This window comes from Dendrobium catenatum, unplaced genomic scaffold (assembly GCF_001605985.2).
Source record: "Dendrobium catenatum unplaced genomic scaffold, ASM160598v2 fragScaff_scaffold_1284, whole genome shotgun sequence".
NCBI lineage: Eukaryota > Viridiplantae > Streptophyta > Magnoliopsida > Asparagales > Orchidaceae > Dendrobium > Dendrobium catenatum.
In genome coordinates, this window is record NW_021319746.1 from 2,590,316 (window position 1) to 2,616,604 (window position 26,289).

The following is a 26,289-nucleotide window of genomic DNA, read 5'->3' on the forward strand; positions in this document are numbered from 1 at the left end:
ACCTAGGAGGAGCTTATCAATTAATCAACTTGGACGGTCAGAGGCCCATGCCACAGATTAACGGTCGATACCTGAAGAAGTATTATACATAGGGATAAACATGTGTTTAAAATTTATTATGTGCTTCACATGTACCTACTAGCATATTTACGTCATATATTTCGAAATTATCTTGTAATACAATAATGCATTTAAAAAAAATACTGTTTTGGACATAGCTTAACATGAACAGAGAATTCCCATGTGCAACAACAGTAAGTGGAACTATTAAAGCTCTCCACGTGAAAAAGAAGCTGGCATGTAATTTTTTGAAAGTCCAACTATACTCATGATAATCGACGACTTAGCTTAAAATACCTCTTAAGCAACTTTATGAGAGTTTAAACTCCAATGTAAAAGTTTCATGCTTTTGTGGCTTTTTCATAAAACCTTATCCTTCTTTGAGAGATATTCTCTTGCTTTCCCCTTTATTATTCCTTTGACCATTTTTGTCACCAGAGTACTAATAAAGATATATAAAAAAAAGAAAACGGATCTAAAAGGGAAAAGGGAACCAAAGGATGTCAAGCCACTATTGTTTGTTTTTTTTATACCTATAAATGATATAACCTGTGAACTGTGGTATAGAGGGTAGGCGTGAAAACGCCCTATAAGCTTAACATGTAAGTAATTTGGTGGAGTATGGTTTGCTTGTGCCTCCAATCGAAGCAAACAGAAAACTCTAACGGGGAGAAAGGATCGAACAACAGACTTTAATCGCGAAACTTGACAAAATCTGGCTTGGACTGTTGAGTTGAAGTCTAGAGTTTAAGCTTCAGTTCTGCGATTGTGGAGGCAGGGAAGAAGGTCAAGAAGGGTGGCTTGAGAGCTTCAACTAGAAGCTGGGTTCCTTGTGCAGTCAAAAGGGCAAGGCCACTCAGATTTGCGATTTTGGATTCCTCAACAGAGTTTGAAAGAGTGGGCTGGTTCAGTACAGAAAATGGCTTGAAAGGGAGAGATCGGGTGGAACTTAAGCAGTGGGAAGCTGGCAGGCTTGTGGTCGGTTCAGGCAAGTAGAAGTCTTTGAGTGTTTTGGCGTGGAGAGGACTCGAAGGTCGGAGGAAGCAAAGGTTGGCGAGGAGCTTTGGACAGACAGAGGAGTTCGTAATCGGTGTCATGGGTTGAGGAGGTGGCGACGGAAGTGTAAAGAGCTTGATTGGAAGGCAGATGAGGAAGTTTTCTTTTTAAAACTCATTTGACGAGAAAAAAAAAGACGCCCCAAAGCTCCTCCTTTGCTTCGTTTTAACATCGTAAAGTTGTATTCAAACGAGGCAATCTACTTCCGAGGTTTTGCTCAAGCAGAAATTATGGGATTTAGATGCTAAACTCAGCGGATAATCGGGAGATTATAGCAAATATTCGACAAAACGAGATTTGTCATTAATGTATTATTTTGATTTTTCATATATATTTTATCTTAATTTTAATAAATTAAAAAAAGTTAAAATATGTACTATGTCATCATCATCCCTCTATTTAAAATAGGATTTGTGTCAAGCAGTCCAAGTTGCCTCAAATTACATGCTTTATCGATTTATGTAATTTCTCTTCGTTTAACGTGTCAAATTTGTCGAATATCAAAATTAGACAAATTGATAGTGTATTTAGGGTATTAACGATGTCTCGGTCGCAACGACGTAGTCTGTTTCACAATCAGACATTGTTTGAGCGACGCCAAGGCCTAATTTTCATCGAAATATGTGTTGTCGTATTCAAATCTCGGGATTTGTGCAACCACCACAAACGATCCAAATTGATTAAATAAAATACATTTTTCGAATGTTGATGATGTTCTGGACGAAGCGGCGCAGTTCGTTTCTTGATAGGACATCATGCTGTCTTCGTAGAGGCTAATTTTCTCGATATGCGCACCCTTATATTACATTGGGATTGCCTTAATTTGCATGCCACCATCCCAGTTGATACCAATTGAATTTATAAAATGCATGTTGATGATGTTTCGGATACAGCGGCACAATCCATTTCGGACATCATGTCATCTTTGTAGAAGCTAATTTCCTCGATATGTGCATCCTTGTATTACATTGGGATTACCTTAATTTGCATGCCACCATCCCAGTTGATACCAATTGAATTTATAAAATACATATTTTGGATGTTGATGATGTTCTGGACGCAGCGGCGCAATCCATTTCATCATCGGACATCATGCTATCTCCGTAGAGGCTAATGTTCTCGATATGCGCGTCCTTACATTATATTGGGATTGCTTCGAGATACATGCCACTAATCCGGATGCTTCAAATTGAATAAACAAAATCTACTTTTTAGAGGTTGGTAACGCTCCGGACACAGTGACGAAGTCCATATCACAATCAGATGTCATTTGGATAGTGTCAAAGCTAATTTTTCTTAATAAATGTGCCATCGCATTTGGATCCATGCCACCATTCCGGATGATCCAGATTGATTAAATAAGAACTATACTCTTAATGTCGACGACTTTCCGGACACAATGACGTAGTTTGTTTGGAAATCATATTTGACCCTTCAAGTAGCGCATCATATCAACCCACGCGTTGCTCGATTCATCATTCTCGTCTTTTTCACATGTAGTTTGAGTGATAGGGGTCAACAAATGCCCCTAAACAAATGTGATATGCGTCTAGAAAGTATCATGTTTATTGTGAGTCGGTTGACAGTTTTCGTTAGTCCCCTTTTTCAGCATTTTTTTGTCATTATTACTATTTTTTGACACATTTTGCTTGTTTTTCCTGTGCAGGGAATGTTCTGCTGGCAGAGATCCGATGACCTGCCTCCATGCGAGCCTAGCGAGGCTGCTATTTAGGAGGCTATTGACAGACAGGACCCCCAGGGTAGTGTTGATATTCGGGATAGACTAGAGCAACACCAGGACATGCTGCAGGGGCGGGACCTCTTCCACAGTTTCTTTGCCAGTTCCCCCTTATTTTCAGAGCTCTCTAAAGATTCTATTTCTTTTGAGGACCCGGACAGGTGGGTCACCAGTCTCAGGTTACAGTACGGGGAGTACCACCCATTAAAGAGTTTTGTGGCACAGGTCGGCTGGGGCACCTATGACGTTTTAGTGCCTATCATAGACAAAGTTGAGACAGTTGGGCAATTTAGCTTGCTTAGCCATCGTCAGCTACCGTCGTCACCTTTAGAGTGAACATGGGACTCGACACTTGGACAGGTTCAGAGTCCAGCCAGCGGCTACGTTTGTTGGGTCCGCTATGTTTTGCAAGTGCACAGGGGTACACTATAAGAGGCAGTGATCTACGAGGCAGTGTATGCCTCGCTGTTTGACTACAGACGCCTCCCTACTTCTTAGGCTCGCGGTTTGATAGAGTTTTGGGACTCGGGCAGAGTTACGTGTTAGGTCGTGGTAGAGAAGCTTACTGTGACACTCTCAAGCTTACAAATAGTGTCCCGTCTACCAGTCTTTGGTTACCGCTTTGAGGAGCGTCCCTTCAGACGAGCAGTTGTTTCAACAATTTCCCTTAGCGGATGGTGATAGGAGAGGAAGAGCTACTCTCAGACGTTTACCCTACAGTTTTAGAGCACTACCAACGGACCTTCAGAGCTTCAGACTTGTCGAGGCGTGGTAGGGCTTCCATGCCTGTGGATGTCTGGATCCACAGTTCTCCAAGAGAGGTACTTGTCTCTCGTTACGGTGTCACTGCACGATCTATTTGGCTTCAGTTTGCAGCGCGGTGCTCCGCTGTCAGAGGACGCCGAGCCTTCTTCTTCATCTAGTTACACTTACCCAGGTTTTGCAGGGATCGATGAGGGTCTACTTTTGACGGGTTTCTTGGCTCTTTGGCTCAGCACCTTCAAACTCCCACTTCGGACAGGCTCTTTGAGGTGCAGTGTTTTGTTGGCAGCCAGCCAGTTGGCACAGGGACATAGACTTGCTCTAGCTTCTGCTGTTCTTGCAAGAGTGTACAGAGTTATGCAGACCGTTTTTTAGGCCAGCTCTTTAGAGGTACGAGATTCAATTTTGTCGTGGTAGTGCTTGTACACCTGGGTTCACTTACACGTCCAGTGTGTCTTTTCCTGTATAAAGATTCCAGCTTACTTGTAGAGAGGGTACCCTATGGTTTTACAGTTGTCTCAGGCGTCTTCCACCTTTGAGTCAGAGAGGATCCGCCTCTTCTTTTTCGTCCGCCAGCTAGTTACAGGCTGGTTTTTCCTAGTTCCCCAGCTAGATGTTGTCAGTTTACGGCCTTATGAGAGCGGTACTGTTGTTGTGGACGGGATTGACCACAGAGGGAGCCGTACTTTACCGCAGAGGAGACAGAGTTTGACAATTGCTGAGTACTTCATTAGCATGCGTCCAGGCTGGTTGTGTTACAGGCAGGTGCTGTAGTGACTTTGGAGGGTTACCAGCCTAGTAGGATGGCTGGAAAATTTGGACTCTCTTAGGCCACAACTTTCGACGGACGACCACTTGTCCTCGGGGCTCCAAACACACGACGCATGGACACAGTTCCACTAGAGACCCGCCTCTACGCTGCAGCTCTTACTTGGTTACACTTGTTGAGGATCGGGACAGGTTCCAGTTTTCTTTTTGCTCAGTCGTCTGCTCACACGAGCGTTAGTTACACACAGCTGTCTTGGGTACGACAGTCTTTTGGACCTGCTTTGGAGCACGGTGCGATGATGTATGAGCGCCGAGTACGGGAGCTCGGGTTACCGAAGGGATAGAGGTCCCTTCGAGTCTTCCAGAGACTGCAGGTAGCAGAGGTACTTTTCTACCCTTCTCCTCTTCTCTTTCTTGTTAGCATTTAATTTGATAGATATTTAATTATTTTATGTCTGTCAAATTAAATGCTAACCATAAAGAAAAGAGGAGAATGGTAGAAAAGTACCTCTGCTACCTACAGTCTCTGGAAGACCCCGATGGGACCTCTATCCCCTCGGTAACTCAAGCTCTCGTACTCGGCGCTAGTTCCTCATCGCACCGTTCTCCAAGGCAGGTCTAAAAGACTATCGTTCCCAAGACAATTGTGTGTAACTAACACTTGCGTGAGAAGACGGCTCAGCCAAAAGAAAACTAGAACTTGTCCCGAGCCTCAGCAGTGTAACCAAGTAAGATGTGCAGCGTATAGGCGGGTCTTTAGTGGAACTGTGTCCATGCGTCGTGTGTTTGGAACCCCGGGGACAAGTGGTCATCCGTCGTAAGTTGTGGTCTGAGAGAATCCAAATTTCCTTGTCACCCTGCTGGGTTGGTAACCCTCTAAAGTCACTATAGCACCTGCCCTATAACACAATCAGCCTAGGCGCATGCTGATGAAGTACTCAGCAACTGTCAAACTTCGTCTCCTCTGCAGTAAAATACGCCTCCCTCTGTGGTCGATTCCTTCCACAACAACAGTACCTCTATGGTGAGGCGGTAAACTGACAACATCTGGTTGGTAAACTAGGAAAAATCTGTCTGTAACTAGCTGTGGGGCGAAGAAGAAGAGGCGGATCCTCTCTGACTCAAAGGTGGAAGACGCTTGAGACAACTGTAAATATGTAGGGTACCCTCTCTACAAGAAGTAAGCTTGAGTCTATATAGGAAAAAGCACCATTGGCGTGTAAGTGAACTCAAACGTACAGGTACTACCACGGCAAAATTAAATCTCGTACCTCCAAAGAGCTGGCCTCAGAAACGGTCCGCAGAACTCTGTACACTCTGGCAAGAACAGCAGAAGCTATAGCAAGTTTCTGTCCCTGTGCCAACTGGCTGGCTGCCAACAAAATACTGCACCTCAAAGAGCCTATCCAGAGTGGGAGTACGAAGGTGCTGAGTCAGAGAGTCAAGAAACCCGTCAAAAGTAGACCCTCGTCGATCTCTGTCAAACCTGGGGAAGTGTAACCAGCTGAAGAAGGCTCGGCGGTCTCCTCTGACAGCGAAGCACTATGCTGCAAACTGAAGCCAAACGGGTCGTGCAGTAACGCCATAATGGGAGACAAGTACCTCTCATGGAGAAAACTGTAGATCCAGACATCCGCATGCATGGAAGCCCTAGCACGCCTCGACAAGTTCGAAGGTTCATCGATAGTGCTCTAAAACTGTAGGGTAAACATCTGGGAGTAGCAGTTTGCCTCCTATCACCATCCACTATGAGAACTCGTTGAAACAATTGCTTGTCTGGAGGGACGCTCCTCAAAGTGATAACCAAAGACTTATAGACCGGACACTGTCTGTAAGTCTAAGAGTGTCATAGTAAGCACCTCTGCCCAAGTCCCAAAACTCTACCAAACCGCGAGCCCAAGAAGTAGAGAGTCGTCCGTAGTAAAACAGCGAGGCGTACACTACCTCGTAGATCCCTGCCATTTGTAGTGAGCGCCTGCAAAATGTAGCGGGCCCAACAAACGTAGCCGCTGACTGGACTATGAACCTGTCCAAGTGTCGAGTTCAGTGGCCACTCTAAAGGCGACGACTGTAGCTGAAGGTGGCTAAGCAAGCTAGACTGCCCAATTGGCTCAACTGTGTCTGCGACAGACACTAAAACGTCGCAGGTGCCCCAGCCGACCTGTGCCACAGAACTCTCTAACGAGTGGTACTCCCCGTACTGTAAACTGAGACTGGTGACCCACCTGTCCATGTCCTCAAAAGCAACTGACATAGTTGGGTTAGTTATAATTTTTTTGAAATTTATCTTTAAGTCTTCATGATATTCTCTTACCATATAAAGCTCTTTAGAAATTTATTTATTTTAATTACCTAACATTAACTCCAAAAAATTATATCCTCATATGTATTCCATTTATTTTTAATGTTAGATCCATGGTACTTATAGTTATCATACTTAGTTATCACTTTATCTTCTTATGTTATTGATTGATAATTTGTAATATCACACCCACTAAAATTACATATCTTTTAGTCAATTCTTTGTTATGCTTCTAAGTCCTCTAAACATTTTCTCCAGTATTCGATCTTTCCTTGTATTTTAAGTTTTCAATAAATGTCATATTGATTAAAACTGTTTGTGATTGTTATTTTGTCTAAAAGTTTCTGTATTAGTTTGTCGTTACTATTTCATAATTAGCGTGCTGTTCCACTGATGAGTTCTTATTACAATGGATACAGAGTATTGACTTTTTATTGACTGTGATTAACAATGAAGAAGTGTCAAACGTTCTTCTTCAACCCTGGATAAAGCTGGGTTTGCTAAATCTTGTAGTTAACTTATTATCCTGTGAGATGAGCAACGTAGATGATGAAAACAAGCCAAACAGGTAGTTAATTACTGCTCTTTTTCTTTCTTTATTTCGTGTTTTGCACTTTTGGAGTTGCTCTTAACATGATCCTATCCTACTCTTTTCGATTTTATGTTTGTTTGTTACTTTCCTACTCTTTTCCTTGTGGATCAAGATCTCATTATAGACTTGCACCATAATTTAATTTGGTGGAAAATACAAGTTGTAAGGTTCTAAGTTTCCTACTTTTTATTATTTTAATTTATTTTTGCAGTGCTTGTTGATGTCTTAGTTCATTAGGATAAGGGCTCTGGGAATGCATTCATAAGCTTATACTATGCCAATTACTATGTTCATATGATTATATATATATATATATATATATATATATATATATATATATATTTGTGCACTTTTCCTATTGGTAAAAATTACTGAAGAAATACTTGATGATTCTGCCATTTCAAACCATTCAAATAAAAAATGACTTCTGTTTTAGTTGAACAAACATAAGTACAAGCAAACGTTTTATCTTACTATATCTTTAGAAGAAAAAACAAAGTCGGGAAGGAAAAATATCTGACTATGAATTCAATTTTTCATTATTTAACATTTTAACTATATCACACTAAAATCAATTATTGCTTTCTTTGTTTATTTGAATTATAAATGTGCTCCTAGATTGAGAGTACATTTAATAAATTTTTTTATTATGCTATTCTTTTTGCATTACTTTTAAATGTCAATGTTTGCCTGGTAATTGTGCTCCTACTTTTAATTATGCTATTTTAGAAGGATGTTTGAATTCAGTGCATTAATGAACTGCATAATTTTCTAGTAGGAATAAAATTTTCAATCCAGTTCATTCAATGAATGAAAAATTTTCTGATATTTGCTCTTAATATTAGCATCCAAGTTACCTCCGCATAGGAGATGATAAATTGGATACCTTCTGCGCAATTGTGATTAGCTCTTATAGTACGATCTAACTTTTTTCATACTGTATAATCTTGTACAAACTCATGATCAGCATTAGGCTTTTGAACTTCTTGTGGGCAATGGATGTCCTAAGTCACTCAAGAGGTTGTTTTTGTTATAGTTATTTGTTTTTGTGTGCTCCAAATTACAATGAAGGTGATGTGAAACGTAATCGGAATTGCACGGAGAAACAATAAGACAATTGAATAAGCAAGTCAATATAAAGATTTACTGAGTCACAATTAATGATTTAATGAAATCTCAGTTGCAAAGTTGTTTAGGCAGTGTTACAAACTCATTAGGCAAGACAATTTAAAACAATAACAAACATGCTGAGTAATGACAAATGCACGTTAACAATAATCCGTAGGTTAATATGTAGAAAAGTCATCTTGAGTTTCCCTCACTCAAGCTCTCTTGCGGTTAACGGAAGAAAGATATTAGCAATACTGACGTGATCACCACGAGTAAGAGGGAGCTTACAATACTGTCCACAGGAAAGCTCGTCGGAGTTGGAGGAGTCGGTGGAAGGTGTAAGAGTTGCCACTTGGATGGAAGGTAGTATTCGTCGATGGCGGTTTATAGAGAAAATAGTATATGATCCACGTAATCCTCAACGGTTGCGTCGATCTCTACATTGACGTCACAGAAAAGCGATCTCAAAATGTCCACAGGTCCTTGGGAATCAAAGACGAATCTATGATCAACATCCGGATTGACCATGCATAATTGTCCATGAGAAAATGTAGAGAGGGAGAGGAGGGCTGGTCAGTTGGAGGAGAGCGGTGAGAGAACCTAGTTGGAATCTAGGTGGGGAGGGAACAAATCTGAAATTAATTTCAGATTTCCCTAATTTAATTTGAGGTTAAAGGAGTTTCAAAATTTGAATTTGAAAGTAAGTATTAGAGAGGGAAATATGGGAGTAATTGGGCTTTAATTGGAACCTTGATTTAAGCCACAATTAGGGAAGCTAATTAAAGGGGTGGTCGGCCATAAAGGGGACTTGGGAGGGAATTAATTAGTGCTTAGGTGGCAAAGTAGAAATAGAAAGAGAGAGAGAGGGGACGGCTTAAGAAGGCCGGCCAATTAAAGAGGGGAGAGAGGGCTTTGTTTTAATTGGGTGGGTTTGGAGGGAGTTGGATTTGAATTTGAATTTAAATTCAAATAAGGCTTGAATCTTAAATGGGCATTAAATGGGGGAAACCCATTGATGGGCCGGCGGCATGCTTAGGGGAGGAGGGAGAAGGGGAGAGAAATTAATGCCTCTTAATGCATTAAACCCATTTAAGCAATGGAATAAGAAATCCTATTTAATTAAATATTAAATTAGATTTGGATTGAAAACTTTTCTAATTTGGCTTGGCTAATTTGGTAAAGTATTTGAATTTCAAATTGAATGATGGCTTTCCAAAATCATGTAAGCTAAATTAGGTAGGTCTTAATGGTGATTAAACTACCATTAAGTGGTGAAAAGAAGGGTGGCCGGCGGTGGTGGTGGGATTTGGCTGGTGGGAGGAAAGATGGAGGAGGAGACGGGTGATGGGGAGAAATGGGTGGGGGTTATATGTTTGAGGGAGGGGGGAATGGATGTCGGCGGTATGGGGGAAGAATGGAAGAGGTAGGATACAATAAAATAGAAAAAACCAAGAGCTCACCCGCTGGTGGGCTGTTGGGTACTCCGATGACCTCTCATAAGCTTCACCAATCACATGAACTCACTAAGAGATCTCTAAGAAAATAAACTGGAATTTCATTCATCAAATCATCATCCCCACATACAATAGAAATGACCTATATATAGGCCTCACTAAAAGAAAAGAAACAAAGACTAAAATGCCCTTGAGGCTACAACATCAAATGACCACCCATAAGGGTAAAACAGTAAAACTGAAAATAAAATAAAATAAATGAATCAAAAATATAAGCTCCTGATCGTAGCCGTCGATCTCCGGTGTCTCCTCTGATAAACGCGCCGAAATCTCCTGCTGATGTCCTCATCAGAAGGTGACTTAACTAATGCTTTAGGCTTGCCCTATGAAGTTGGGACGGTTGATATAAGCGTAAAATGTCTAATAAGGAACTTGCAGTTAATATTTAGATGGCGATTCTATTTCTTACATCAAATTTAAATCTAACATGAATAATTTTCAGCATTTTATCAATTGAATTGGAATGAGGGAAAAGTAAATATCTGTATGCTTATTGTTAGTTTTTTTTTTTTGCAGGACGTCTTTTCTTGATCCAGTTTTATGCTTAGTTGAAGCACTTTCTAACATTGACTGTGGTTTGGAAACGATCTTTCCAAATGAGGAACTCTGTCATTTGGTCTGCCGTGTCATCAAGCTACCTGAGAAATATGAGGTTAGCATTGTTTGAAATTTTTATTATCTTCAATCTTAACAAGTTAGCAATCAGATTTAACACTTACAAGCCACTTCATATATCAAATCAAGGATCAAAACTTAACCAGAGATTAGTTACGAGTCTAGATCTGCCACTAAACTGGAACATTGCTGCCATTCCATGGCTGGCAATACTTGACATGCGCTGTGATTACTGGCTCAAGAAACTGCCAAAGGATAAATGTAATTGTCAAGAATTTATCAGCAAAATGGGGGTGGACAGGCATACTTGTTTCCTGCTACAAAGTATGCCACAGTTGCTTACTTTGGCCCAAACAGGATTACGACTATTGATGGGTTATGCGGCCATGCATATTTGCATGCTAATGTTTTATTTATGTATTTATTTATTTATTTATAAATATATATTTTTGAGCAAAATCCTTAATTTTGAATGATTGAGTTTTAAGATAACATCTACATCAAGTTTATAAATTTAAAATAGTTTATATGGATTTTGACATATACGAATTGATTAAGGAAACATAAATATTCTTTATTCTAATCTTTACCTAATTGTTAAAATAATTAATTGAATTTTATGTAATTAAAAAAAGTGTGTAGAGGAATATTGGAAGGTTGAGAATTTGGCAATGGAGAGCCGTTAGGACAGTTATGTTATCATGCATGACGGTAGTGCAAATAAAATATAAGGAAATGAGAGGGTAAGGGAAAGGAGGATAAAAAGAAAAATGTCGTGACAGCATTCTCAACGGATATCAACTTCATTCATTAAGCATGTGATTCCAACACGAGGCCTCCTTCCCAGGAGACCGTCACGCGGAGGGGAAGAAGAAAAACATAATGGCAATGGACATGTCTCATTTTGGCAACCGAGGGTGGCCATGTAAACCAGAATTCTTCCACTTGCATCATTTGACTCTCCTAGATTAAAGAGAAATTATTTGATGCATACGACACACATATAAATTATTGAGTATTTGAAAAGCGCAGCAAAAGCACAGCAAAAGGGCAACAAATACTCAATGAGTAAAATATTTGTTGTGCTTTTGCTACGTTTTTGTTGTATTTTTGTAAATAAGCGGTAAAAGGGCAGCTAATATGCAATTAAAATTGTGTATTAGCTACCTTTTACAAAATATATCAAAAGCGCAGCAATCCGGATGCAAGCTTGTGTCTGGTGTCTGTACAGAATAATTTGCCCTAAGCTGAAGGGCATAAACCGACTGACATTATTTATGAACTCGTGGCTCTTGCTTCTCTCTAGTATCTGTAATATACTGATTGTGCAGGTTTCAGTCATGGCCTATACCTTGATTCCAAAAAGTTAGGCTAGGGAAAGTGATGGGGACATCAGTTGGAAAGTCTACCGTCGACGTGGCCGTAGATCAACGGCCACAATTTATCCGATGTACTTTTGATTTTTTTTTTATTGTCTACTTATTGATGTATCTTTTAATTTCAGCAATTTTCCTTTTTACCCTTGCTTGAGGGATCGAGTCATGTAGCCCCTTGAGGGTATTTGAGTCCTTTTATTTTGAGTCATTGTAGAGGGTATTTAAAGCCTTCATCTTGTTCTTTTGAGGTTAATGAATGATTATGAAGAATTTACCCTTGCTTGAGGGATCGAGTCATGTAGACTCTTGTGTTTTGAGTCATTGTAGAGGCTATTTAAAGCCTTCATCTTATTCTTTTGAGGTTAATAAATGATTATGAAGAATTTTTCCTGCATTCGTGTTCTTGAAGCTTGGGTGAGCTTGAGAGAAAGTTTGAGAGTTTGGTGGAGCCTAGGAGAGGCCACCCGTCGTACCCAACAGCCACCACCGGTGCCTCTTGGTCCTCCTCCCTTTTCTCCTCCCTTCTCCTTCCTACCATCATCGACCATCTCCACCGCCGACCTCATTCCATAATCCCATCTCCCCAAGCCCCCCCCCAACCTAACCACCAACCCAATCCCTTTTTCTACATTGGCTCCTCCACCTGCCCCACTCAAGCCAAACCCGCCGCTGGCCACCCTTGTTTGCCTCCATGAATGAGGAGTTAATGCCTCCTTAATGCTTACCTAAAGAGTTTAAATAATTTGGGAAATTATTTTCATCATTTGAAATTCAAATAGTTTCCTAAATTAGAGAGTTATTTTAGGAAAGTATTGACTCTCATTCATGATTATTTTCAAATTTAATTTGGGCGGAATTTTTGTCCTCCAAAATTAAAGAGATTATTTAGGAAGGGAATTTAAATTGCTCCACAAAACCCTCTCTCCCTCCCTCTACATGCCGCCGGCCTCCCCCTTGCTTGGACCCTCTCCATCAATGCTCAATTAAGGCCATTGATTGTAATTAATTTAAAATCCAAATTCAAATTAATTCCCTCCACTTTTAATCAAAATTTAAATTTATTTTCAGATTTTGAACTTAGATTTACATCACCTTCTTTTAACCTAAGCTCTCCAAACCCTAGCCCTTCCCCACCTCCCTACACCGCCGGCCTCCTTCCTCACCTCCACCTCCCTCCTACTTCTTCTCTCTCGTGTTCTCTCCTCACATGATTATGATGCTTGACCGATCCGGAGTTTGATTCCAGCTTCGCATACGATGGCCAAGGCATCGTGGATCTTCTCAAATTGCCAGTCGTCGATGTGAGCCCATGCATTGACAGATCCATAGAAAGTCCGTCGATCACATGATATTCGATTTGACCAAGCCTTTGGAAGATCAACTATTGGAAGGTACGTGGTGAATCAAGACGTTTCTCCGAGAAGGTGATCTTCTTCCTTGACTCGTGTACTTTCATATTCTACTTACTTCATAGAGAGATTGTTCAAGCAAGAGATTGTGTCTACTTATCGCCATCCACTAGTAAGCGTAGGATTGTTACTTTTTTGCTTTTGGATCTCATTGTTAGGCCAAGGTTATGTTGGAAACTACTCCGCATGCAACGCTTTGATTTTCCTAAATGTTTTGATTTCACTTAGTCTCTTGCATAGCTTAGCCTAAACGGAAGTAACCACTTATTAGTTTTATTTTGTTGTTTTAGTTGCTAATAACGAAAATCCAAAATTGTTCTTTAACTATTTTGTGCAAGTTTCCTATTTCGCATTTAGTCCTGCATCAGAAAGAAATTTTAATTACTAGCATCATCTAATGTTAATTTTCCATTACCTCAAAAAAAAAAAAGGGAATTTAGAAGTTTTTTATCATTTGTGGTTGATCAAACATTAAAATTTAGTGGCCTTGATTTGCAAGCTTGTAGTATTATCGAGCTAAATTCCTTTTTTATCTTCCAAGTTTTATTTATTTGACAACCTAGTTATTGAAGTAAATTGCATGGCGTTTAAAGCAACTAAATCTGCATGATTCGTTTGTTGGGTGAACATAAGCATGGCTAGATAACTCTAAAAGCCGTCGTGTTGTATATACATGTTTTAATCAGTTGCTCATATGCTACTTGCAATCCTCAACTTGATATGTAATACAAGGTTGCTGCTGTCAAAATGTATAACTATGTGCATAAATTTTTAAATTTTCGTACTTGTCTCTCTATGCTAATGGATTTTTCATATTTCTGAATGTCAAATAGCTTTCTGCTTCCAATCTGCATTCTAACTATGACAGAACATGGTGATAATAATATTCAGCCAAGGTATCATCTCCCCCAAGGGCTTTCTAAATCACATATGCCATCATTATTAGAACCATATGCTTTAAGCGGCAAGTAAGATTTGACTGTTTTTTTCAACATCTTATTATAATATTCTAGCTTTTTAGTCCTACAGTAGGGACTTAGGGACAGAATGCAAAATGAGTTAATATGTGAGAGATTGGAATAGCTCCAATGGCAGATAAGATTAGAGAGTTTGGTCACATAAGACATCTACCTTCTAATGACACATTTAGAAGAGTAGATGTATTAGATTCGACCTATGTTAAGAAAGGTGAAGATATACCTAAAAAGATTTGATTAGAAAGTATTAGAAATGACCTTTTTTTTAATTAGATTTAAATGAGAATTTGACTCTTAATAGGACAAAATGGAGAGAGGGATTCATATGGCCGACCCCATGTAGCATGATAAAAGTTTGATGTTATTATTGTTGTTATCGTTGTTGCTATATCTTATCGTTATTAAAAAAATGCAAAATGTGATTAAATGGCATTTGAGAATGGATTATCGTATGAGTTCTAGCCTCCAATTATAATATCTTACCATAAAAGTTAAATTTATGTCTTCTCGCATCTATTTTATGAATAACACTTATTTTACATTTGGATTAGTACACTAGCTCCTGTGTCTCCGCGGTAGTGATAATTGCAAACCTCTTGTTGGATGGGAAGCATATTGCATCGCAACTTTCACAAGGTAAGGAAACACATTAGACTTCCAATAGATTTCCACCTTCAAATCAACCAGCTGCAGCTAATAGTTTCTTATTGGAATGCCTAGATCCTGAATTCTTACAGGGCCTTCTTGAAACCATCCCTTTTGTTTCTGATGATCTGCAAGCCCGTGACGCTCTCTGGTGCATCTTAGAGACATTGTTGGTTCAAATTGAAGAGAGAGAGATCAGCATTTCATCCCTTCACCATATTGTGTCATTATTTACAGAGAAATCCAGTCTCATTATGGATGACTTGGATGGTCATTATATGGAGTATTCCAACCCTTTGAATGGTTCCAACACTGGTGCAATAGTCAGAACCGTATCCTGTTCATCTGATTAAAACAAAAATCCTGTTCATCTGATACTTTAGTCAGAAAATTGAATACTTTATTGAGTTTTAAAGTTTATTGTTGTTCTCTTATGATAAAACCATTATATTACTTGCAATTGCAATTATCTGTTTATCTCCTTTACCTTGATTGCTACAGCTTTTGAGAATTGCTTGCATCATAGATGAATGGTATGCCCGGAAAAATGAAAAGATTGAGGAAACTGCAAATATTGTTGATTCTGATGCCAAAGTTCGAAGGCTGCTGCATTACTGCAGTAAGTACAGTTCTATGTTTTCGTCTCCAAATGCACAAGAATAGGAAGAACATAATGGAAGAAATAAAGGTTCAAAAAGTTTCTTTGCATCATCTTACCTTACTTTTCTTCATAGTAAATATTGTTTTGATTTTATTTTCTTCACCTTCAAGAACATTCTTTGTGCGCTTCTGTTACACTATGATATCAAGGTACCATTATTGTTTATATGATTTTGCTGCCATTTATAAAATTGGAGAAATTATTCTATGTGCTCATCGGATCGTTCAGAGTTGAATCAGAATGTAACATGCCACCCGGTACACAGCACTGGTATACAATAAAAAAATGATGGGATGTATGCTGATTCGTCTTTGGACGGCGTCCGGTGATAAAATTGAGCTTTGCTTGTCAATGAGAAACATGTGGTATTCTGACTGAAACATATTATACCTCTAAACAATTCTTAAACTCCGACTCTAAAGTAGAAACATTTCTCTTTCGAATGCAAGAACATAATGGAGGAAATAAATTTTATTAAGATTTTGTTCGAGACGGTTTTCTTATTGTTTTTTAAAATAAAATTGCTTTAAGAAACAGTAAGAAAGCATTTCAACGGCTTTCTTACTGCTACTTAAATCAGCTTTTTAGCACAAAAGTTAAAATTTATGTGTTAGAAAGCTGCTTTAAGAAATAGTAAAAAAACAGTTCCAAATGAAGACAGCTTTTATTTGGGAGATTTTTTTACTGCTTATTAAAGTAATTTTTTAATAAAAATTTAATTTTTTTTACAAATAAATTATTTTAAAAAGTAATAAAAAAAACTAAATATCATAAGTATGAACCATGGCACTGTACTCTTCAGAAGGATTAATGTGTATGTTCGCACGAATATCATAAAATCCATCAAACGTCATTTTTTTGGGTGGATATGATTAAGGCTTCGTTTGTTTTATTTTCCGTTTTGGTATAAAAAACGTCAATAGGAGAAAATGTCTTTTTAAAATGTCTTTTTAAAACGGAAAAGCTAATATAGAATGCTTCTCAAAACAATACAAAAATGGAGTTTTTAAAAAAGTCTGCTACACATTCAAACATATTCCACTACTTCGTTTTTCAATTTCAAATGAAAAAAAAAAGAGAAATAATGTGGAAACAAATGAGCCCTAAATCCATTAAAAAAAAGGCAAATCAATCACAACAACACAGTTTTGGTGGGTCTGCTTAAGCTTTGGGTCAAATTCTAGAGCCTGCGACATTTCATCAATTATCATAATAAATGTAAAGAATTCGAGAGAAAGCTTGGGATGACATTTTGTAAATGCCTTCCTTGCGTTCACTTCTCTAAGATTAATTTATTATTTAAAAAAAAAAAACACATATTTTCAAACCTGAATGTGGACAGATTATTTCTTGCGTTATTAAATATATTTTTAATATTATATTTTCATGTTTTATTATAAAAAGGAATGTTAAGAATAAATAAACTTCAGAAAGTGTATATAATATTTTTTTTTATTTCTATAAAAAGAGAGATTTTTAGAACTTTTGAATAATTTGGGTTTTGATTGATAAGCTAAATTTCAGCTGTAGTTTTATGCTCATGTTGATTTGAATCATTTAGCTATTTAGGCTTAGTTTGAGATGGATTTTTATTGTTTCTTAAAGCAGAACAAACACAAGCATAAGTTCTTCAAAAAAGATTAATATTCATCAATATCTCTAATCTTCTTACATCATTCCATATATACTAATCAAGTAGAAAAACTTAGAAGATTCTAAAAACATTTAACAAACTAAATCAGATATCCTAAGAAATATTTTAAGCTAAAATGTTTCACATCATTAAGGGTCACTATTATTGTATTAAGAGCTCAAATTTTCTTATCATTATTCTCTGCTCTGCTCTCTTGAGGATATCAACATTTATAACATGAATGACTGGAGATGACAGACATAAATCAATACTAAAAACTTTTATTACGCAGGAATCAACATTGCTGAGGAGAAAGAACCTCTGAGCTTAAGATGCCAAATCGACAATCAAACTCCACTCATTAATGAGCTTGCAAGCCATTGATTCAAGCTTTAGCAGGCCATGAATTGGCTCATCACATGAAGAGCCACTGGGTTCTCCAAACACTAAACAATGGCTGTATATAACTACAAAACTTGCGGTTTGAAAAGCTAAACTGAGAAAATCAAACGATAATTGTTGCCCCAAGTGAAAATATCAAAATTGACTGCTAAATATCGGTTGCATAATAAAAAGGGCCTTATTAAAGGCTCTAAAGTAATTGTTGCCCCAAGTGAAAATGAATTCCAAGTCTCACAAATTAAGCATTTAGCATTAGAATTGGGAAAAAAAATGGTGGAGCAACTCTCTCAACTTCTATATCATATTCCAGAGCCTAGGAGTTAAGTAGCTTGTGGAAAGTGCTCAAATATGCACTGGATCATCCTTATCAAGCAAACCTCCATGCATTGTAGTTTCTATGATGTAATGAAGTTGTTAGGTCGCTTTTTTGTGCAAGAACCCTCACAGTGCTCAAGATGATCCATGTTCTTGTTCTTGGTCATTAACATAATCCACATTCGTCATACCAAAGAAGATATTGCATCCAAAGTTGCTTACAAAAAGACAACAAGACATCGGTGGACAAATAAATCAAGTTCAAAGAACGAAGAGGAGAGAGAGAAGCTAGATCATAATGAATCTTTTAAGAAATTGTTTTACAAGGAACCTGGTTGAAGTCATGTCGACTAACACATGCAAGTCAAACTAAGCTATAGAGAAACAATTTAGATAGAAAGAGATTTCATATGATTTGATCATGTTCGTGCTAAAACAATGACCCTTATTCATAAGTGAGGATCAATGTCGATATTATAGAATTAGCTTTATAGTATAGTTTTATAAGAAATAAATAAATTGAACTTGTTGTGACTAGCCATGCAACACATAAGTTTTACTTAAATTCAACTTCAAGTTAAGGGAATTGTAGGAAAATTTCACATTAAAATGAAGGAACCCTCAACAAATTTGTCTTGCAAGAAAATAAAACTATTGTCCCAATAATTGAGCAAATGCATTCCAAAGAGTAAGTTTGGTGAATAAACATTGAGGGTCAAATTAGAGCTAACTCCTGAGAAACTTGCCTAAGATGTGACTTCAGCTTGCGTAGTTGAGTAACAATTTACATTGTCCCCTTAAGAAAATAAAAACATGACCTCTCCTTGTCCTTGACTCATCCTGATGGGCAAAATCAACTCCTCAGCTAATGTGGTTTTCTTTATTGATCACTTATGTCATGTCCTAGCACAAACCAATTCATTTAGATGTATTTGGTGGCCTAAAAGGATAGATATGTATGTCTACATTTACAATCTTTTAATGCGTACTACTGCATATTATCATCCAAATCCTCATATGAAAGAAAGCAACCGGATCAATTATAGCCCAAAGAACTTTGCAGAAGATCACTAAACTTAACTGTCTTTAGGAAGCAGTGAATATAGGCTAGAAGCTACAGTTCAAGAGTCTGGTTACAAAAAGAAGCAAAGAAACTATCACAGTACCAACAATGATATGCAAAAAATTGCACCAGGGCATGAAACTCGCACATCAAAAATGATATGAGCAGCAAGCTATATTAGATGATTTGATAACATAAAAAGGCAGCCTTCCGATTACCCGGTTTAGGAAAAGATGTATTAGATTTGAATTATATTAAAAAAGGTAGACATAAACCTAAAAAGACTTGGTTAGAAAATATTAAAAATGACATTTCTTTATTAGATTTAGATGAGAATTTGACCACTATGTGGGATAAAGGCTTTCTATTGTTGTTGTTGTAAGAGAAGAATTTAATGGAGGCAAAATTTTATTGGAGATGAAACTTATCAGTTTCTTACCAAGGAAGTTTTCCCCATGCACAAAGAGAACACAAGGCAGGGAAACCAAATCCTATTAGGAAGAGATGATAAATAAGTCCTCCAACCAAGGGCGGAACCAGCCCTAATTTTCAGGGGGGCAAACTTATAAGACATATATGTCGGGGATTCAAGGGGGCAGTGTCTTCTGGCGGGGTTCGACCTGTTGGGGGCAATTATCTAAAGACCATAGTATTTTAAAATTTTTAGGGGGGGCAATTGCATGAAAACCCTTGTAATAAAGACTAAAAAATGAATAAAAAGGGATAAATTACCTAAAAAAGCCATATAAAAAAATTAAAAAAAAATTTTGAGGGGGGGCAACTGCCCCCCCTGGAACCTAAATGGTTCCGCCCTTGCCTCCAACACATATATTCACGAATGCGCAAAGAAACCAAACAGCGGTATCAGTTATTCAGTTTATTTCTGCCATCATATTCGTCTTATTCTTGCAAAGGCAGAGCCAATTTGTTTCAAGGAGAGGACGAGTGAAGCAATCAAAATGTGAAAGGTTACAAGATTAGTCTTTCCAATATTGGTGTAAGAGAAAATGGAATATTTTTGCCATGATCCAATGCTAACTATTGTGAACTGTGAAGTATCCTTGAGCTTCAAATAGATGAATATGAAAGTAAGAAAGGCAGGAAATTATACAACAAGCACAGCCAATGAACCAGAGTAACTTCAATATAGAAACTCAACCATACAAGTCTTAAGCTCTTTCAGACAAAGCATCAAATAGATCTTTTTTTGGCAGATAACAAGAACACATAACAATAAACACGGATAAAATCAATTCAGCGAAAGCAAGCATCTGCCGCCATCATTATAAATATTACAAAATCGCCCATTTCACAGTTTACATCGCAAAACCGTAAGATCCCGAAACCATGATGGCACAAACTTCCATAAGTTATTACATGAAATTGATTCCTCAATGGTGATAAATTGAGGACAAACCTAACAAGCTAGAGTTCTAGCTTAAGCTCTTCCTTCTCCTTGGTGAGGTAATGGAGGACGATGGGAGTGACGCGGACGACGGCAACCCATAAACCCATGATCGTTAGATGCCTTTTCAGCTGCTTGTAAGCCGTCGCCTTGTCCGGTCGACGAGGAAGCGCTCCGAGGAACATCGTCGGTGTCTTCTCTCTCTCTCTTCTTGCACGATTTCTCAAATTGAATCTCGCTCTCACGCCGAAACCCTAATTGGACGATAGCGGCGTATATGCGGTAGCTGTATAAAGGCTTGCGATGGTCCGTTGGTCGAAATAGTTGCAATTGGTCTCTCTCTCTCTCTCTCTCTAGACTTTTTATTTATTTATTTATTTATTTATTTATATTAATTTGTAAGAAAAAAGTTATTTCATAAAAAATTTTAATTTTTTTAAAGCAAATTTTAACGTCTAAGAAATATGATTATTATTTATTTTTAAGAGATAAATGTAAAAGTTCATTTTAGAAAAAAAAAAATATTTTCTTATATTCTCGAACTATTTATTCAAATTCATTAGAAGAATTATTCAAGATTAGTTCAAATTCAAATATTTATTCAAGCCTTTCTTTGATTTTTTTTTTTTCCTTTCTTTTTTAAAGCGGTTTTAGTTGTTCTTAACCTTTCTTTGAACCTATTTTGATCAAGGTTTGAGTTTTGTTCGAACTTGATTCATATTTAGTTTGAACTTGATTTGAATCTTAATTTGAACCAATGTTTGATAGTTTGGTATACTCTTATAGAGTGAGTTTTGTGTTGCCAACCTTGTAATGTCTTATCTAACGAACTTTCTCGTGTTGTTAGCCTTATCTAAGTATGCCACCAGTGAACTCCCATAAACTTATCTTCTTCAGACGTGTCACCATCCAACGAGTTTTTTTGATCTAACACCGACCATGAAATTATCCACTCCTTGACATGTCGTTGCTCACATTAAAGCCTTCAATTAGTGAGAGATTGCAAACTCTTTTCTCTTTTAGAAGATGTCAGACTCCTCAATGTTCATGTTTGCACGCAAGCTTGCATTTTGAATTAGGTTCGAATCAAGATTCAAGTTGAGGTTCAAACTGAGTTTAAATTTGACCCGATTCAAATCAATTTTGATTAATTTTTCATTAAGCACTCTGCAAATGCAAGTGGTCATTCCTCATTAGGGGTAACTTTAACATAAATGAGCTTTCATACATATTTCTCTATGAAAAACATCAACCATATTTTTCTAATTTTACGTATTATAAAGAATGTAAAGTCAATTTTCCCACTCAAGTTTAACAAAAGTATAGAATTATTAGAGAAATGATATATAAAATTATTACGTGCTAGAAAATTTATGATTCTAGAGAGAGAGTTTATCTTAGTTTTGTATGAAGATCCTACACATAAAGACAAAATAAGAGAATATAAGAGACATCAAAATTTTTATATTGTAAACATACATAATAGAAAAATCAAGGGGTATGCCCCAATTAAAATAATTCCACTAGAAAGATATTGGTTATAAAGATTTGCTCATCCCCCTAAATCGAAAAAAGCAACATTACAAGATTATATATAAAATGTTGATGGAAAATGTCACAGAATTGGCAAGAGTTCAAAGGATTTCATATTGTTGTAGCCAACTGACAATGAGTGGCAGCGGTCCAACGATGGTGATTCGACGATGGGAATGTTTTATTATTGTAAGTTTGATTTGAACAATCTAATAATAATGGTCTGTGACATATTTAAGTTCAACATGTGGTTCTACCTGTTCTTACTTGATTTGGAAAAAGATAAATTTTGAACTTTTAAGCTTTGAATACATTTGCATTTCTTTAGGCGTATTTTGATGCAAGAAAATGATTGCTTGTGATCTAGAACAAGTTTTAATTGTTTTTCCAATCATAGTAGAAAAGTTGTTTTCTCGACAACTACTTCACAACGAACTTCATAAAACGCTACAACCGTCCCAAACAGATCCTTAATTAATTGTACTTACAAAATCAATCAAACATATAATCAAAGATAAGTGGGTATAAATTAACTATTAAGCTCATTGATAGAAATTAACCAAACCACATAAGCTTAAGATGATTATATACTTAAACACAGAAACAAAATATTGCAAGAGTTCAGATAAAAATTACTCAGTACAATCAAAGAAAACTATGAAGCAAATAATTATGAAAATATAAAAGACAAAATCCTTTACTATTCAAACTAAAAGATCGACCGATTAAAATAACCAAAGGAAGATTTCAAGGAAATAAAAAAAATAAAATATGTAACTTTTCTTATATCTTATTATCTTTTTTTAGTATTATTTATAGCACTACAAATGCCATACAAAAAGCTCAATAAAGTTCTCCAAAATCCCTAAAAAATCTCTTAAAAAATAGCATCTAATAGTCGTCTGATAATTTGGGGAAATTATTCTATGCGGTCACCGGATGTCGTCCGGAGGCAAATCAAGATGTGCCACATCATTTTTTTGTTGTGTACTGGATGATGTATCGCATCCTAATTTACCTCTAAACGGTCGGGTGACCGCACATGATATCTTGAGGCGTAGGCATCTCTTAAGATTGCTCTACATCAATAACTAACCCTGATTTCTCCTCTTATCAAGGGAATGATCAAGCTAAACACCAATATAATGACAGCACAAACATCTCAGAATCCTGCTATCATGACGATCAATATCTTTCACAATTTTAGTCTAATATAATATATCAATATAATTTTTAAATTATTAACTAGCACTAATGAAATCATTTTAATTGATTTATAGGTTTCGTTTGAAACAACTTTCTTACTATTTTTTTAAAACAGTTATTTAATATAAAAATTTTTTAAGCTAGAAATTTCCGTGCTAGAAAATTGTTTTATAAAGCGTTGCGAAAGCCGCTCCAATCGAAGCCATAGCTAGATTTTTTTGTAATTAGTGACAATAAACTATTTTCAAATTAAGACCTCCTAATCAATACACATGTATAAAGATAGTTACACACCATAATTTTGAACTAAATTCTGATATTGTCATTCTTTAATTTGGTGCGGTTGCTGTGTAGGTGAGCCAGAAGAAACACAGTAGCTGAAGCTGTGAAAATGGCAGCTGCAAAGCAACCAAGATCCATTCCATTCACCACAGAAACACCCTTCAACTTTTCCACCATCCCAGCTTGAAGGAGCATCATCACTGCATGCCCAATTCTTGATTTTGCCTCTGCTACAGACTTCATCTGCATCCAAGCTGGTAGCATCTGAAAAATATCATATTTAAGTTTCGTTTGAAATGACTTTCTTAATGATTCTTAAAATAATTTTTTAGTGCAAAAATTAAAATCTTCATATTAAAAAGCTGTAGTGGAAGATAGAATACGAAATGAGCATATACGTGGAAAGGTTGGAGTAGCTCCAGTGGAAGATAAGATTAGAGGGAGTCCCCTTAGATGGTTTGGCCATATTAAACGGAGGCAATCCGATGACCCGGTTAGAAAAGTTGAGGTATTAAATTTGACTTATGTTAAGAAAGGTAGAGGTAGACCTAAGAAGACTAGGTTAGAAAATATTAAAATGATTTTTCTTTATTAGATTTAAATGAAAATATGACTTTTAACTGGACACAATAGCGAAAAAGGATTCATGTAGCCGATCCCACGTAGTGGGACAAAGTCATCTCAAACGATTGAACGAAGCTTAAGCAATGGTGGTTTTTAATGATTTTTTCCGATCAATCAGACTGTTCATATTCAAGTATTTTTATAGAGAAAAATAAAAAGTTTCATTAAGAACCTGTAGATGGAAAAGGCCAAAAAGATTAGAGCGGTTCGCTAACAACCCCTTTCTTCTCCTTGGGATTTCACTATCTTCTATGAACATAGAATACAGTCCCATTCCAAACACGAGCATAGCAGTTCCCACAAGAAACATGTCTGCAAATAATGAGCATCAGAGAGTTAATTAGACCTTTATTTTCTTCTGTCTGAATTAAAAGAACAAATCAAAAAAAGAAATGATTGCATATTATGGGAAGAAATTTAGGCTCCGTTTGGGGGATTTTTATTTTGTGTGGACACCGGACAGAGAAAATCGTCCGATTTTCTCTCTGTCTATAGTAAAATCCCAATCAAAGTACAGCTGCTACAGTAACTACGGTTTACCTTATAAACAGAGAGAAAGCTGGATGATTCTCTCCGTCCGATGTCCGCACAAAATGTTTTGGACAGCTTTCTTCTACTTTAAAAAGTAATAAAAAAAAACTATCTCAAATAAAAGATTAATGAGAGATCCATTACCTGATGCTTCTAAAATAAGCTGCAGAACATCTCCTTGATCCAATCCTTTCCATATAATGAAAAAGTACTCAAAGTAAGACTTCAGTATTAGGAAGCAACCCTGATCGAATATTATAAATTTATGATCTCAAAAAAGGCTTATTTGAAATGTTTATTGTAATCCCAAAAAATATATTTTTCTTCAAACAAATCAAGTTATTTATAATTTCAAAAAATAATAATTTAAAATAGGACTAAAAAACTATAATATATCATAATTAATTTTATTAAAAAAATAATGAATTTATATACGATAACTGAAAATACTAATTAATGACCAAATATAATTCAAAATTCCAGCGGTTACATATCTTATAATATTTCTTCAGCAACTTACCTCAATAAAGCACAAAACAGATCCAACTAACGATCCGACGACCCCAATCAGTGTGAAGAAGCGACAGTTCATAATAACCTGCAAAACCATCCTCATGACTTTTACAAACTCATAAAATAAGAGAAATTTTCTCCAAATCATTTTGTTAATTTTAAGTTAAATATAATACATGAATACTCATTAAAATAGATATTATATAAATATTAAAATAAATATAATTATTTAAATTTATCAAGACAAAAAATCTGAGAGAACATCCTATGTTTTTATTTTTTTTCTAAATTTAAGAAAAGAATAAATCCAAATGAATACCTTTTCAAGAAGCACTTGAGGATTTAAATACCAGCGAAAGCTTCTTGCACGAAAATAATGAAGAGCTCCATTAATCTGTTCAACTAGAGACTTGAACACTGACACTAAACCTTCTTCTCTTCCAGTCATCTTCTTCTTCTCCACTGAGATCATTCCAGCGGCAAAACCAGCTGCCCGTATTGCTTGACTGGCTTCTGCCATCTTCTTCTTCTTCTTCAAGAGCTTCCATAGTACTCTGCTTTTACCTTTCTGATAAAACAAGTATTCATCATTACTCTGGGGGAAGTAAAGACTAGGCGAAGAAGGGAAGAGATGGAAATGGAGAGAGATGGTTGATGCCGCCATTGTTGCTGTTAAATTATGTGCTTTTTTTCTGCTGAAGCAAGAAGGAAAAGTGAACAAGAATCAAGAATGGTTTAGTTGGCTGGTGTTTATTTGTTTATATAGGTAATGGAGAAACAAGAAGAGAGCGTGAGGCCGGAGAAGGCTAAATGTATTGAAGTTTGGAAGGCAATAGTGTTAAAAGTAGAGTTTGGTTTGACTACAGAAGGCTAAAAAAACACGTGTTCTCCAACTAAAAAAATTCTTAGTACTCGGATTTAGGTCTTGATTAAGGTTTTGTTTGGGATTATTTTTTTACCGTTTTTTATAATAAATTTTAAGTATAAAAATTAAAATTTGTATGCTACAAAATAATTTTAGTTTAAAATACTTTAAAAAAAAAATAACTTTAAAGATAGTAACAAAATCATTTCAAATTAAGGTTTCGTTTGGGACATTTTATTTTACTAATTCTTAAAACAGTTTTTTAGTACAGAAGTTAAAGTTTTTGTACTAAAAAACTGCTTTAAGAATCAATAAAAAGTCATCCTAAACGA

At 36.6% G+C, this 26,289-nt stretch overlaps 3 protein-coding genes across 3 annotated transcripts in view; 1 reads left to right on the forward strand and 2 right to left on the reverse strand.

Moving 5' to 3' along the window:
- The window catches only part of LOC110098383 (protein saal1), an 81,575-nt gene extending 65,777 nt beyond the window's left edge, over positions 1-15,798 (forward strand). The window contains exons 6-10 of the mRNA XM_020825203.2: positions 7,106-7,254; positions 10,419-10,554; positions 14,831-14,915; positions 15,000-15,256; positions 15,426-15,798. Of these exons, the coding sequence (XP_020680862.2) occupies positions 7,106-7,254; positions 10,419-10,554; positions 14,831-14,915; positions 15,000-15,256; positions 15,426-15,587 (789 nt within the window). The 3' untranslated portion in view covers positions 15,588-15,798. The remainder of the gene's footprint in view (positions 1-7,105; positions 7,255-10,418; positions 10,555-14,830; positions 14,916-14,999; positions 15,257-15,425) is intronic.
- A 4,321-nt stretch (positions 15,799-20,119) lies between these two features.
- LOC110098385 (mitochondrial import receptor subunit TOM6 homolog) lies at positions 20,120-20,738 on the reverse strand. Its single transcript, XM_020825206.2, has one exon. The coding sequence runs from the start codon at positions 20,586-20,588 to the stop codon at positions 20,424-20,426; it is 165 nt and encodes a 54-aa protein (XP_020680865.1). The 5' UTR covers positions 20,589-20,738; the 3' UTR covers positions 20,120-20,423.
- Positions 20,739-23,442: 2,704 nt separating this feature from the next.
- LOC110098386 lies at positions 23,443-25,756 on the reverse strand. The gene is made up of 5 exons (XM_028699422.1): positions 25,412-25,756; positions 25,100-25,207; positions 24,724-24,823; positions 24,221-24,360; positions 23,443-23,688 (listed from the first exon to the last, which is right to left on the reverse strand). The coding sequence occupies exons 1-5, from the start codon at positions 25,754-25,756 to the stop codon at positions 23,449-23,451; spliced, it is 933 nt and encodes a 310-aa protein (XP_028555255.1). The 3' UTR covers positions 23,443-23,448.
- Between the last annotated feature and the right edge of the window lie 533 nt (positions 25,757-26,289).